At 40.4% G+C, this 16,825-nt stretch overlaps 1 protein-coding gene across 1 annotated transcript in view; it reads right to left on the reverse strand.

The window, feature by feature from the left end:
* CHSY3 (chondroitin sulfate synthase 3) overlaps nucleotides 1–14,927 on the reverse strand; it is a 281,412-nt gene extending 266,485 nt beyond the window's left edge. Inside the window, exon 1 of the mRNA XM_075178757.1 lies at nucleotides 13,669–14,927. Coding sequence (XP_075034858.1) covers nucleotides 13,669–14,335 — 667 coding nt within the window. The 5' untranslated portion in view covers nucleotides 14,336–14,927. The remainder of the gene's footprint in view (nucleotides 1–13,668) is intronic.
* Between the last annotated feature and the right edge of the window lie 1,898 nt (nucleotides 14,928–16,825).

Consider the following 16,825-nt stretch of genomic DNA (forward strand, 5'->3'; position numbering starts at 1 on the left):
TTCAGTGGCATTTAGGGAGGATGGGAGGGGGACACAGGAGTGTGTTGAAGATGGTGAAAAGGTAGCAGGGATTGGAGGACTGTGAAGAAATGAGGGATATAAAGAAGGATTGTTTAGCAAGGAAGACAGCGGAACTGTAAGATGAGAGGATAAACGAGAAGTGAAGGAAATCAGCCAACGAGATTTCCTCCAGTGTCGTTCAGTGGTATGAGTACACTTTTGGAGAAAGAGGGTACATTTGGAGTTCCACAGTTGGGGTTTGAAGCAGCGAAGGTAGACAGAAGAGGTAGGGGCGACAGCATCAAGAGTGGTGGAGAGGGTGTGGTTATATTTGGAGGCCACCTGATTGGGGCAGGCCAGGGTGGATAGAGGGGGCAGGAGAGTTTAGTGATCCCATGTGATCACCAAACAATTATATCCTACACTGCAGAAAACATTAAGTAACCCAGAAAGATGGAAGGGTCTGGTAATAGTCCCCTCTTTCAAATGATGTGCCTCTTTAGTAGTTAGTATCTGGTGATCAACAGACAACAACATCCTACACTTCAGAAAGTGTTAATAAGTCCAGAGAGAAGGGGTTCCAATGTTCAGATCTCCACCCTGAGTTAATTAAACAAAGGAGTCCCCTCATTTGATGTGTTAGGTTGCTTATTTTGAAACATGGGCTACCCATATTATTCCTACACATTTTATACATTTCATTCAAGACCGTGCAAAAAAAAAAAAATATTATAGTGCTCAAGTTGAGATTTTATTCTAAAAACATGTGTTTTGCTGTTTTGGATAGGTCAATTCGTTAAAGCATGAAAAACAAAGTATTTATTTCTTTGTGATGTATAGAAAAAAAAGACATGTTTGCTTTTGTATCACTTTCTTGCAGTTTTAATAAAACAAAAACGGTTTTGGCTATTTTGGTTAGAACTTATTTGTTGTGAGAGGATGTATAAGCAGACTAATTGAATTTTCTGAAAATTCAAAGTCTTCTGAAAGGAAAACACAAAGTATAATGGGAGCTGAATAAACAAATTACTATTATTGATGTTGACCATCCCATAAAGCGCCAAAATCAGCTCAAAACAGGGGTGAGAAAAGCCTCAGTAAAGAAGTAAACCCGCACCTACAAAGGAGCAACCAACTTGACTGGGAACTCATGTACTGAGCTTAATATTCGTCCAGCCTACACAATGGTTGTCTCCAATGTGTGTAAGTGATGGTCCACTTTAAGTGTCCTAGGAGTATTATAAATTCTGATCTTAATGTTTGTTCTGATCTGTGAATAAATTATTGTGTATGTCCAGAAAAAATAGCTAGCATGTGATTGGTCAAAGAAGTTTAACCTATCACACAAGAAGGAAACATGGCTAAGTCTGCAGTGCCCATAAAACCCCATCTTGTTAATGTACATAATCTACATCAGTGGTTCAAAAACAACCTCATTACCGCACTCTTTAAAACATTGTAATTTACCTTTCTACCTCTACTTGCTCTATATCTCAGCAGTGATTAATGAAAGTTAACTGGGATCCTTTACAATCAAGCAGCAATATACCAAACATTACCCCTTCATTAGCAGGCAAATTATTTATATGCCAGACAAGTTACATTGATGTACGAAAGATACCAAAACCAAATAACTTTTCCAGTCACAAAGTTCCAGACCTCAGGTACTAGCGTTAACCCATACCACTGTTTATGCACAGATTCTCTATAGTTGATACAATGAACAGGTCATTATTATGCAACATGCATGTTGGATTGAAGATTAACTGTTGATACCTATACCAAATTATTTTGCCTGCCATTTATTGGTTTTGTCAAGTTCTTCTACACTATCGCAAAGCATATGCTAAGCTAGCAACACCAACTTAGACCCCTAAACTACCCAATATCAAATATATGTCTGCATTCACACACAATGCCATTTTCAAACATTAAAACACCACCGTGGCCGAAAAAGTGCAAATGCATATAGGCTGTATATCATAAATTAACTTTGGAAACCCTTTCATATAATATTGTAAAGGGGCCATGTCTAAATTGTGAAAACATATAGATGTCAGCTCAGTTTCAAGCTCCCCTACCACTGATATATATGTACAGATGGTGGGAAGGCGTTAATTTCTTCAAGGAGTCATGGAATTAATTTACCCTGAGATTTGATATGCAGTCAGGGGTGTAGCATGGGAGGAGAATATGTTGTTTCAGGCATTAGATGTTCTGTGTGTCACAGTAGACAAGCAGTCACTCACACAGTGTGAGAAACTCTCTATGGCGCCCGGCAAAGACAGTTTCCATGGTTTTATTTAAAAACTTTTTTCATTTTAATAAATTTTTGGGTGATTGGCATGGGGGATTGGTCATCTGGGCCTTAGTCTGACCAGGGACCTGCCCCCTGGCCTTACTGGCTTAACTTTTAATTCAGGTGGGATAATCAAACATTCTACCCTTCAGAACAACTACATTAGCTTTGGTGCAGGGAAATGTTTAGGAATGTGATAGTATTTATTAATATTTTATGAGGATTATGTTATTCATTGTATCATAATGCACATTTAGGATTTCATGCCAATAGATTCTGCATTAGAGAAATAATCCAAGCTATGTTTCTTTTGTTTAATATACTAGAATATTTATAAATAGACATGTCTTGTTAATATATAGCTGCCAAGTTATGTGGATGAAAATTGTTATTTGTTAAAGGTTTTATTGTGTGCACTGGATTCATCAAGTTATGCATAATTCCAATTGTATGAAAGGACACATTGATTTACTTTCACATACATTGATTCTCATCTGTCATGATGCAGATAGTGTCTGTTTCAGAAGATGTTGTTTCCTTCAAAAATATTTGTTTACTGTATGCTTCCTAATGTGCCTGATTCTACTGCATGGGATCAATTATTCCAGGTTTATTTTAAACCAAAATTCTGGATTTTTAAATATTTGTTAGGTGTTTGGGATGCACTAAAAATAACAATTTGTATTCTGCTGTTAATGGCTTCAGCAAGGCCAGGTATAGACATTTTATGCACCTGGCACACAGCAAAAGAACAAATTAAAAAGTCTTTGCAAGCTTTACATACAAAGCAGCTGAAAAATTCCCCCAAACCAGGGGTTGTTCTGTCCAGGCATTTTCCCAGGGCACTGTGTTTCAACTCACAAAAGATCATAACATCAATCACTGATGCCAATCCACAACTTTATCCTATTCTACATCGTAAGATTTATGGATACTGTACTTTGCATCCCTCAGTTTCTACCCATAAACATACTTCTTCCACTAACTGCAGTACTGTAATCTTATGTAGCATATCCAAAGGTGCAATATAGACTCATCTGCTGTGTCTCCATTGCACTTTTGGATATGCTATTCCTCTGATGAAATTACAGAAAGGTAAAGAAACGCGTTAAATTGCAATCACAAGTATCTACAGTCTATAGGAGCCTTCAGTGACAACCATTTTCATATTGAGGGACTGTGACTTATTGAAGGGAATTTAATCCCCCCGACAAAATGCTGCGTTAAGCATATTACCGTTAATACGGTAATTTTAACATCCCATGTAGGTCTCTACCACATCCTGTCCCCAACTAGCAGGGTCATCTTAACAGCATTATGGGCCCCCAGGCAAAGCAGTGCACCGGGGCCCCTACCTACACAACCAAAATCAGTGCTTAAACATTAAAAAACATGCTGTACAACTCTTACCTCACTGCTGTATCCAGCGGAGGAGGGTTCTGTCTCCCCTATGTCACACTGTGCCCTCCACTATGCTGCTTTTGTTCCTCTTTCTATCTCACCTGTTTCACACTTCCCCTTCTTCTATTCTGTCTTTACCTGTCGCCTTTGCGGCTCCTCTCTCTGCGCTCTTCAAAGAAAATGTTGGTCGTGATGACGTCACACCCGTCATTCAGTGCGAGCGCAGCAAGGGAGGAGGGAACCGAACGCAGCAGGGAGGAGGGAATGCCACAAAGAATATAAAATAAACAAAACAATTTTCCGGGCCCTGCCTATTGGGCCCCTGGGCAGTTGCCGAGCATGCACATACATACAGCCCTGCCGACGAGCCTCAATGACGTGACTCACGGCAATTTATTCGTGGCTCGGGGCCACAATGACGTGATTTGCCTACCCCACCCCCTTCTGTCCTCCCACCACACCCCTTCATCCTGGATCTCCCGGGGGACTAGAACACAAAGTCGGAAAGCATGTTATACCAGTTGGTATGTGCCTCTTACTTCTCCAGTCTGTAACACCAAGTATACAATATGTCAGTCTTTGCCCCAATCACACACTATATAACCTGTACTTGAGGCATACACAACAGCTCTTTTCCCCTAGTATATATTTACTTGTGGACCTCAACACACAGTATCACTCTGTGCTCCCAGCACACTCTTTACCAGCATTTGTCACCAGCACACACTAAACAATCCTGTGTTCACAAGCATACACTATACCAGCCTTTCTCTGTAATCGCACAGAATATAAGCCAGTGCACCCAGCACACACTAACCTAGCCTGTGTCCCCAGCACTTCCTATACCAGCCTGTATCCCCCAACACACATTACCAGCCTGTTTCCCCAAACACGTTATACTAGCCCAATATTATAACAGCCTGTATCTCTAGCAACACTATTATGTCAGCTTTTGCCTATGTGTCATCAACCAGAGTGGAACGTGTTCCGATTACCAGTGTAGATTTCGGAAAAGACAGACAGACAGATAGACAGGCAGACAGACAGATAGACTGCCAGTTCCCGATACTACATACGCAGATTTTGATTTTTTTTTCCTAGATGCTTCCTTCTGCAATGCATTTCAATGAGCCCATATCCCTGATAGCCAGGCAGACAGACTGACCGGTTGTATTCCACATTCTGTGGAATTTATCATTTATAAATACAGCTGTCATTATGAAAGTGTTATTTTATTCTACTGTGTGGTGTGTTTGGAGTACAATAAGGGACAAATCTGGCCAGAACAAAACTGATTTTGCGGACTACACTTAAGGCCAAATTACACTTTAGAAATGTGAAGAACAGTTTTAAACATTTTGCCCATCTCTTGTTACAACTTACCTTTTCATACTGGATCAATTGTGTTTTAGCTTCAATAGAAGCATAATCTCAAACTTTAAAATTGCTGCCCTGTAGTACAGCTCTGTTCCCTCCATTAGGCACATTTAGTATTTTCTCCTTAGCTTGGTCTCATACAATGAGCCATTGTTAGAAACTGGACAGTTTGATCAATTTCAATCATGTTATCATTAAAGTTTGGCAAAGTTGGATGAAAACATGTCATGCTCTGCTCAGTAAAAGACAGATCAATTTAGATTCTCTCTTTCAATCATTTATCAAGACCAAATCCTATAAAAAATATATTATCTTGAACCTTGAATGATATGATGTATGGAATAGTATCTGACAGTCTTAAAAGTGTATAAATGACAATATGGCATCCTTTCAAATCTCATGAAGGAATTTGAAGTTTGCAGGACCAATGTCACACAGGAGCTGATGGGTTGTATGGGTGCCAGTTAGAGTAGCGTAGAATACGCCAGCGGGTTATGTGCATGCCCAGAAAACAGTCCGCATGCATGTGAACATTAGCAGATTTGATCTCATCTGACCCTTGCACCTGGTTGCGTCTGGATAGGCGGGACAGGGGAGGGAAGGCGCGGTCTGACAAATGCCTTGTATAGTAAGGGCGTGGCCAAAGCCGTATCAGTTTTGGGAATCTGCGGGCAGGTGCAAATATGTGCTGATGGTAAAACATGAAAGGACATGTGGTGGAAGTGATATGGGTGCCCTAGGTGCAGGGCCGGTGCTAGGGTCCATGGCGCCCTAGGCATTTTCCCAAAATCGGCGCCCTCCTACCCCATCTTTCCTTACCTTGTCTCACCACCGCCGCCTCACTGCTCCGTCTCCTCCACTCCACTCACGGACACTAGTGAGTGGAGGGGAGGAGACGGAGCAGAGAGGCGGCGGTGGTGAGCAATAGCCTCTTCCCCCCTCCCCGTGCATCTGAATGCTGTGCGGCGGCCGTGACAGGTATGGTCAGCGGTTGCCGCACAGTGCCCGGCGCCCTAGGCAAGTGCCTACCCTTGTCTAATGGGAGCACCAGGCCTGCCTAGGTGCCCCTCTCTATGTCAATCTCTTCTTAACCATGTATGGACCCAGTGTGTGTATTTGGCTTATAGCCCAGCACCACACTCCCAGCCCAACAAGAACAAGGAGGGGAATTAGCCAGAAACTTAACAAAAAGCATTCCTCCATGTCAGTGTGGTTCATTCAGTGTTTTAGGTGCCCACTTAAACTGTTACGGTAAGCAAATGTCTTAAGTCGCCTAGTGGTAGCCCCTGCCCTATATCCAGGAAAGTGATTTTGCTCCTAAATCACTAAAATGAAATTGCATTACGTACAGTGGAGGTAATTTATGAAGTGTACTGTATGCTAACCACAAAATGCCTTGGTTTTGCACAGGTGAGCGAAGATGGTCCGACCACCGCACATCAAAGTACAAGCTCTCCGCCCTCAAGAGACATCTTCATAAACTAGAAGTGCGTCTAGGTGTGTTGAGAGGCCGAATAATCGAAAGTATAAACATCACATCATAGTCCAACCTTCTACCACTTTAAAACCACCCCTTTCATTTAATTCAACTTTTCCTTTCTTAAATAAAAATGAGCCCACTTTAGACTTATTTATGTCTTAAAATAATCATTTAATGTGTGAGGGGACACATGTCGCACTTTTAAGTGTATGGGAAGGTTTTTATTACATTGCATGGAGTTTGTCGTGAAATGCGCTTCTCTGCCGAAATTCAACATGAAAATGCAAAATATATCCTAACAAAATTATAGGTTGATACCCAAAGACCAGCAGCTCTATGTGGTTCAATAGAAAAGGGTAGGCTATAGTGGCAAGTAATGCCATCCATTCCCCCCAGATCTTGCAGCACTTATCAGGACACCACCTATGCTCAAAAATAATCTTTTGGTGTAGTAACAAGCCACTCCCCCAGTACAGGGGCATTAAGGGTTGACCAATGGCTGGCAATAACTTATCTGGCCAGAAACAGAGTTTCTTGAATAACATTTTTAACATAAAGGAGATGGATGGAGTTACCCAAAAGGGCTAATTCCTAGAAGCATTCCTGGAGATGCTCATGGACTCTACATCTTGCATCATGGACTGCAATGGTTGCATGCGACCCTCAACCTGGTTAAGCTTATTATCTATATGGGTAGCAAGCTTGTAGTTTCTGCCTATCATTACATATCAGCGAGACATGGATTCTAATTTCCTCAATCTTGGCGAGAACTGGCATCCACAATTGCTTCTAGCACCTTGGCTGTATCAGTATGCAGCTGCTCAGCAACCTTCTTTCTCTGAGTTTATCATCTGAAGTAAACTCTTTGTGGGGTATTGCTGGTCACCATTTATGTCTACCCACCAATAATGACCTAACTTTTCTACCACCTCCAAGTTCCACATCAGGAGAGACATTTCAGTGGGCTAATGTGACATGATGTTTTAGGGCACAGATTAGGCCTATGTAAGAGGAGTTGATGTGAACAGGAGATCATACAGGTTAGTATCCGGAAGAGCCTTAGCTACTTACGTCCTCTCACACGCCAGAGTAGGCCACGCCTCCCCAAGGAGTTTTTCTGATACTCAGAAGGTCTTGGCAAACAAAGAATCGTCCATCCAAAAGTGTCAGTAAGTAGGACTTAGAAATGACAATTTTGCTGTTTCCATGATGCACATTTCTAGCCAGAGATTCATTTTTCAAGAGCAGTTCACATTGAGATGCGGACATGAACATATGAGATGGGCGATTAGGTGCATTTGTGAAAACAGGAATGATCTGTGCTCCTGCACTTTCAAAAATTATACTTAGATTATTGAAAAATGGACATGACCCTTCAATATGTAATTATTACCTGGGTGAGGGGAAAAATATATTTTGCTGCAAATTTAGCCACATAGAATGCTAACAACAAATAAATCCATCCAGTCTGCCTCCTTCGCTCATACTTATTTATCTTTTTAAGTACACGTGAATGGACCTATGTTTATGCTTTGCATGATAAAAAAAAAGTGGTTAATAAAACAAGTGCTGGAAATGTGTGTTGAATTTGTATATTTTGGATAATACTCCCATTGTGGACTTTGCTGACCAATGCCACAATATTCTAAGTAGAGATTCCTAAAGTGGAATCAAAGATCCTTCTACAGGGAATCCTACTGCCTATGTAGCCAAGAATCTATCTAGTTTTTACAAAGTCTAAAATGTGTAATTGATTATGTGAAAAAAAAGCTACCCCCAAATGCTTCCCTTCTGTTAGTTTCATTAGTGTACTACCATACAGCTTTTTGCCAAAGATTTCTCCCCTCCAGCCAAGTGCATTATTTTATACTTAGTAGGATTAAAAAGCAACTTTCAGTTTTGTTCATTTATCAAGTCTTATTAAATGTTTTATCATTGTTGTAACCCTTCCTTGAACATCAACCTCGTTTTATATTTTGCATAATAAATAAAATGCATGCGTTGTCTAGCAACGATCTTCTGATGTCACAAACCAATTTGGTTTAAATGATTATGAACTTGGGGCTTTGTGTAGTCACAGTGAATGCAATATAATTTTGAGCATGATCTGCCTGAACATCAGTATGTTGAAAGAAACACATACGGGTCTATTTAGTAAGACCCCTTCAATAGCAAGATTTTCCATCACTACGTATCAGCGATAGAAAATCTTTTATCGGGCAATTTATTAAGATGTCACCGGCGCAGCTGAGCGATGCTCATCTTCCCAGTGGGGATGTAGTCAAAATGTAGACAGTTAAAATGTAGTCAGTAATAATGTTGACACCGTTATAAGTTTGACAGTCATAATGTCGACAGGTTCATATTGGCAACACATTTAAAATGTCGACATAAATAAACAGATATAAAAAAATTAAAGCATTAACACATGTAAGAATAAATAAATAGTCGTGCCCCCTTCAAACAGTTTAACCAACCCCAGTGATGCCAGTTAAGGCTGATACTTCAATAGCACTAGGGTTTTTCCCACACCCCTGGGGCAGTAGGTGTGGGGTAATAATAATTAGCAGCTATGATGTCATTCAAATTAATCTAGTGGAAGGCACAGAACAAGCTCTCTGGATAAAAGTCCTGCTGAGCGTACACCAACGGGAGGTCAGACCGGGACCCCAGCCACTCCATTAGGCATCCCAGACCAATTGCCACCACCCCTCTGTGAAGTTTTCATCCAAATCCATCGAGTGGAAAGCTCAGAACAGGCTCCCTGGGTCAAAGTCCTGCCCAATGTACAGCAACGGGAGGTCTGACTGGGACCCTAACCCACCTAAAACCTGGTCAGGATCCAACTGGATCACCTCGCGTTGGTTTCATCTCAATCGGTATAGGGGTGTCTGAATGCATAAACGGAGAGACAAACAAACAAACAGACCAATGATTTTTATATATAAGATAAAAAACACCACTACATTACCCTCATTCACCGTCTTTATTACTCACCTAGATCTGGAGTCAACATCTGTAATAAATCCAAGGATGCTTAGCTAGGCCAAACAAAAAACCCTCATACACGACACAATACTAGCTCCTAATAGCTCCAGGTGCAAATGAGCTCTTAAAATTCTTCAGACATATATAAATAACATGGGGATTTCCCAGGGCTTGAACTCAGGGACATTTTGAATGTCAACTTTACAACCCTGTCCACATTTTACATGTCGACAATTTAACGGTCTTGACATTATGACTTTTGACATTATGATGTAGACATTTTGAATGTCAATTTTTCATATCAATCTGGAATGCGCGACTCAGGCATGCGCACCAGAACTGGAAGCCTGGACTTGGGCTTTCAGTTCCAGATTCGATATAAAAAATAATAAAGTTTAAATAGAAAAATAAGAAAAAAATAAGGAAACAAATGTGTTAAAAACTCACCTCTGTCCTTGATAAATAGGCTTCCCCATGGGAAAGTATTGCAAATGATAAAGCCGCATATTAGCACACTCAAATGATTTGGAGCCCAACCCACTTAAAGTTGCAGCTTCGTTTGCAAACCATGTTCGTAACAAGGCTGATTTGTTCCCTGGCTATATATAATTCATAACTGCTGATGATGTCTGTTTAATGGTGCTATAATAATTGCTTTTGCAAACTGAGAACACAAAGAAAAGAAGAAAATGTCTTTTAAGACTAACAGTTCTGTCGCTCATAACAGCATCACTGTATAAAGTTAATTGAAAGCATGATTTACAATTTACGTAGAGGCTATGACTGCCTATTTTGTTCTTGAGATATTTAATCTAGCTTTAGAAACCAGAGTGTGCGCCTGTCCTTATTTAACTGTGTTCCTGGCTCTACCCCATGAAAGCTGAAGCTTCTGTTAAGTAAAATTCAGCTATTACCAGGCTGTCTAAAGAAACAGATGATCACTGAGTTTATTCTTCCAGTCTACTCTATACTGCTGGTATGGATTCTGCATGTGCTGAATGATGCTGTGGGTAGATTTACTAAATGACAGTGAACACAAAGTAGAATGTAGTTGTTCATTAATTCTGTAATAGTTCCAAACACTTACCATACCACAAATACATTGCTTTTCACAATTATGTTCACAAAGAGTCTGGCTGAGGGCTCTTAACTGTCATGAGATCTAGAGAATGTGCATATATCTTAAGTAGTTGGCTGCCAAACTTTTACATACAGTGACAAACTTTACACTATGTTGTTGTCATTCCAAAAATAAAATATTGATATAAACCAACATGGAAAAGTATAGCAATATTTTTAAACACTTAAAAGAGTACACAGGTGAGTAAAAGAACATTTCTACAAATATTCCCATTTAATACGACATAACCAGTCTATCATTGGGACACATAAATGTCCCCAAAAAACACAGTTTTTTTTAATTTTTTACAAAGGTTTTCATGGTTTCTTTCATTTACTATAGATTATCATGTGCAGGATAATGTGGCAAATGCAGTACACAGTGAAACAGGTATTCCATTGGGAAAATTAAACTTAAAACCTAAACTTGTATGGGTCTATTTGTTAAGACCTCTGCGTTAATATGATTTTCGATCACTGCTCATCGCAGTGATTGAAAATCTTTGTTCGGACAATTTATTAAGAAAATGTGACTGGGGCAGCTGAGTGATACTCAGTTCCCTGGTTATACTGGCTGGAAGCAGTAAGGGAATAACGCCTCCGTCCTTGGTAAATAGGCTTCACCTTCAAAGGAGGCCTCCGGTGAAGGCTATGTTTAGGGCTTGCCTGCCTTTCCTAAATAAACCATACTTGCCCACTCTCCTGGAATGTCTGGGAGACTCCCAAATTCCGGGTAGGTCTCCCGGACTTCAGGGCCATTCTCCGGTATCCTGCCCATTTCCTTGTGAAGTGGGCAGGATGGGAACCTCCATGACGAGATTTGCTGTGAATCGCGTCATTTTGTCCCCCTTCACCCACGGCAAAATGGGACTTTCCCGGAGGATTAGGTGAAAAAATGTGTCAAGTATGAAATAGACCCCTGAATCTCTATATAAGTTAGTACAATGGCAATTGTAAGTATAGTACAATTTTGAAATCACAGATATTTACAAGTATAAATAAAAAATAAGATTGCTGAACTCAACCTGGCTCGTAATATATTTATTTGCCTGCCAACAAGAATATGTGTTGGCTACAAATTCATTCCTGTGCTACAGCTCAATGACTGCAATTCTTCATGTGAAATTTGCAACAGCTTCTGTATTATTACAGCAACCACTGAAAAATACTGCTAAAGTCAGATTACTCTTAAAAAAGTGTATTTTCAGCAGAGAAATCTATAATTAAATCTACAGTGATCCCTTAAAAAGTAATTTGAATGAGAATGTAAAGCTGATAAATTATTGTTATTTATAAAGCACCAACAGACTCTGAAGTGCAGCACAAGAGGTATGAATAATATATTAAATAATTTACACCACAGTTCTTCTGTGTTGTACAATAAGACAGCAACATACTGGTTAGACAACCTGGCAGGGTAAGACAACCTGTAGCTCTCCAATTGCTGCTCAACTGCTGTGGAACTACAACACCCAGCATGCCAGGTCATTCTAACTTGTGGTTCCACGACAGCTGCAGAGCCACAGATTACCTACTTCTGTTGTACTGGATGCTTAACAATTCCTGAGGACTATAGTAAACTAATGAAAAGTAAGGTGTTTGTTTTTTTTTAAAGAAAATTCTTATTTACCGATTATGTACAGTGCAGTATTTCACGGGTTTAAAATACTTGACATTCCCTTCTTTATGTTTAAACAAACCTATTTACATAAGAACCATCCTGTGTAGTCCTATCATTACCAGGATGGTGATAATGAGATCTAGCTCTTTTTAAAGCCACTGCAACAGTTTTTCAATGATACAACAGGTTTACTGGTAACAAAAGCATCCGCAAGAATGACACTTGAATTAGCTAACAAAAGTATGCACAAGAGCCATGGACAAATTAGTAGACAGCAAGATTGCCAACCATCAGTAAATTTAGTGACATTCATTAAAACATGGGACACCTTGTGACCTGTCAGTATTATAAAAGTAGAGGTCAGTTAAATCAGAGCCCTCCTGACTCTACAATAACACACACAGACATGTCACATTAATGATTTTGAGATTGCTTACGAACAATTCCTAAAGCCACCCATTGTTGTTGATGTTGAATCTATTTTTAGTTCTGGACATATTTTGATGCAACATAATGTGTTAGTAAACAAGGACTGTTGTCTTTTTTTTTTTTTATGAACTTGTCATCAACATACATTATCAAGGGTTAGCTACCCTGGCTGGGAAAATGTTAAGTCTGTCAGCTGAACCTCACACTGAGGTGCTGTGAGTGATTGTAGAAACAATGAATCAGGACTTTACTTTGCTTGACTCAGCCACTCTCACTATATAGACTCTTTGTGGTCTGACCTCAGACATCGCTTGTTCTTGTCATTGGTATACTAAATACTCTGCTGGTAAAATGATTTGTTATACTGGAAAATTCTGAATTCATACATTTTTTAAATATGACTTAGCCTACAAAGGCATTTATATACGATGTAATAATGCATATTTATGTAGGTTGATGCCAGGAATTTTTAGATAGAGACGTGTTCTAATTTTTTCCACCAAAAGGTAACAGCCTGGACACCAGGCTCATTATTTATGTTGTATTAGGTCATGTGAAATATGGGGAGAATTGTGGTTCCTTACAAGCACCTATCCACATTTCTCTGATGTTTCTTTGTTCTTCCTGGCAGGGAAGGGGTTGCACATAAATTGGTTTATTTGAGTTACTGATAGCAGGTATCACATGATAAAGGTGACTTGGATGCAGGTACCATTGTGTATGTGTGTTCATTAATTGACATCTATCAGAATGGATCTCTGGAGACATGCATCAAACTCTTTTAACTAGTCAGGACTTCTTTATTGGCTGAACTGATCCATCCTCAGGTATCAAACTCTGCAAAACAACTGCTTTCCACTAATGGAAGAGAGACTGTATATTTTATTGTGTCTGTACATACATATCATACTGACATTGATGTCTGCTGTCTCACATATTAGCATCTGTACTTGCCTTTGATGTATACATCGTCATCAGCTCTCATAAACCACTCATATTTATCCAGGTACTTGTCATGCATGTGCTTGATCATCATGAAGGATTTTTTCTGGGGAGGGTATGAATCGTCCACCCCGGGCAGGGAAATAACTGGCACTGGTTCTGGAAGCTGTATCTCTTCTGATCCCTGGCTGGAGAAAAACTCCACTTTACCCGGGATGTAGGGTGCCCAAGTCCGATATGCTGCCACAGCCCGGGTATCCAGGTATTTCTTAGCTGTCATAACCCCAACATAGAGGAAATTTCTAGGGCTCTCCTCTGGGGGACCCCCGTTCCCACTTCCATTATAAGTACTCCCGTGCCTGCCAGTGCTATTATTACTGCTGCTTTTGCTCTCCTTCTTTTTCTTGATCTCTCGTTCTTCAAGTCCAGTGGTCGGACTGCTGTTGGGCACCATGCCCTTTCTATGCCTGAGGTCATCCCTGACAGGGACCCTCATTGCCCCCTGTTGCCCTGTCTGAATCCGCTCTCCCCCTCGGCTGTAGTACGAGCAGACATTGGACCTTCTTTTCTTCTCGCTCATCTCAGCTACTTTGGGGGCGATCAGCCAGGAGGCTGCTGTAAATCCCAGGATTAGTCCCACTACCACACTCATCCACGGTCTCCTGGACCTCACAGCCATTTTTCACTTCTACTAGCAGCAGGGTCTTACTAATATTAAAGTGATCTCCACTAAGCACTAGAAAAGAGAACAATGAGACAACTGAAGAACATATAAATGCTTTCTCCCCAATTCCCTGCTTAGTCCGTGGCTGTGGCTGTACAGTGCTCTGCACGCCGGCGTCTCTGGCTTTGTTAGGAGGAGTAAAAGTTGTCGGGGAGAGATCGCCTGAAGCAGCCCGTGCAGCGGTGTCTGGGCTGCCAGCTTGTCACTGCTGCTTGCACCTCCTCCTAACCCTTTGCAGCGTGCTGCAGCTGCTTATCCTCCTCCTCCTCCTGCTCCACCTTCTCCTGCTCCCACCAACCCAGCTAGCAGATCCTCCACTCCCCGAGGGGATCATACCATCTCTGCTGCCACTCTACCTACTGCCCTAAGCCAACCCAGACCTCCCTCGGGGCTCTTCTGTGAGTTATTAGAAGACTCTGCCCAGACCCATCGCACAATCTGTGACACAGGACACGACCACCACCTTTCCTTCCTTCTTCCATACACTAACTCTTCCAGCAGGGAGGCCCCTCATCGTTCCCTCCCCTCAGCTTCAGCGTTTTATATCACCATAGGAACAGTGGGGTGGGAGCTGCCTGCTAGCAGATACTGCACTAAGATGCAGCAGCGTCTGTGCTCCTGTGTCTGACAGTCTGAGATGGGAGGGGTGTGTAGCCCATGTGCTTGCAGTAGGTTTCCTCCCCAAGCAGCATGCACAATGTAACCAACTAGACTTTTGGTGGAAACGTTGAGGTAAACACGGCTGTTACACTGTTAGCTCTTACCCTGATTTTAAATCACACAATGATAATCGTTCATAGGAGCCAGTTCTGTGCACTGATGAGCACCCACAATATCGGTGCTGCTGCAGCCACAAACCATATCTGTGCGTGGAGGTTTTAGACATATTGTTTATTCATATGTAAGGACCATGTGAGCTCTCCCAATCATTTGAAAAAGTTGGCTTTTATGTTATTGTTATATGACGTTTATTTAAAGAGTTTGCTGCTATTCATATTAGTCCCAACCACCTTAACTAGGTTGTAAACTAATAGGCAAACTCTACCACATTTTGGATATTTGCACATATTGAATAGTTAACTGATTATTTACAGTTGTCTTTTACACTGGCTAAAAATAACTTATATTAAACTTGATTACCGTAACTGGAATCTTTCTGAATAAGCTGGCACTGAGATGTCTTACTACATGAAGCCTTCATATGTATGAATTCAATTTAATACAGGTGAATTAAACTGATATTTTCTATTTGGCTTATTTACTGGGCCTAACCAATAATTGTAAAGCATAGAAAAACTTACACTAACAATAGAAAGGCAGTGAATAGTACGGATTGAGTGATCCTAAGATTTTGGTATGTACCTAAACATAGACAAGTGCAGGTCCCTGGAATACCCCTTCTGGGTCAGACTTTTATTGTTTAAGGCTGGATTACCAACTATTGAAATATTGAACTTGAACCAGCTATGAGTCCAAAATTTCAGGTCCAGGGTGTAATGTTGGCTGATATGTCGATAACTATATACTGCATAATTTGTTGGATTTATTATTCCAATGTTTGTTGTTTTACAACAGCTAATTTTAGTCTTGTTTGTTTTGTTTCTGTAAAGCAGACAGTTCATGTCCACAGAATTGTATAAAGTATAAATTTGCAAAAATTATACAATGTATATATATTACCTGTGCCAATATGTAGTACAGTCCTCCCCAGGGCAGTTTATAATAAACTTTCCATGCCAATATACAAAATGCCCCCAAACCAATTTAAAATATGGATCCTCATGACAAAAACATATTGCCCTAAGTATACAGAATCACCCCATGTCGTTAGTACAGCCACATACCAGTGTGCTGTACAGATCCCAGTGCCATATATATAGTTTACAATACAATCTCCTTGCTAGATAGTGTATCTTCAGCAGAGCAATCTATAATTAAATCTACAGTAATCTGTTTAAAAGTAGTCTGATTGAAAATATAAAAGTTGTTATCTTATTATTCTTATTTATAAAACACACCATAATCTGGAGAGCAGAACAAGAGGTAAGAGGAATCTATTATATAGTAATTCCCACAGTACCTCTTCTATAATAAGACAGCAACCCACTATACACCAGCTGTTATGGAACTACAAAACACTGCATGGTGCAGGTCAGCTTCCATGCTGGAACTTGTAGTTCCACAACAACGACAGAGCCACTGGTTAACCACCTATGTTGTACTGAATAGCTAACACTCCTTGAGGATTACAGTCAAGTAATGAAAAATAAGGTCTTCTAACGAGGTTTTATTTCAGCAATTATGTACACTACGGCATTTCAAGGATTTGAAATATTTGACGTTCCTTTCTATATGTAAACAAAGCTGTTTACATAACAACCATCTCTGTAGTCCATTGCCAGCACAGTGTTAATAAGATCTAGGATGAACCCTACAATGGGCTCT

The sequence above is a fragment of the Mixophyes fleayi genome, chromosome 1, assembly GCF_038048845.1.
Source record: "Mixophyes fleayi isolate aMixFle1 chromosome 1, aMixFle1.hap1, whole genome shotgun sequence".
In the NCBI taxonomy this organism is placed as follows: Eukaryota; Metazoa; Chordata; class Amphibia; order Anura; family Limnodynastidae; genus Mixophyes; species Mixophyes fleayi.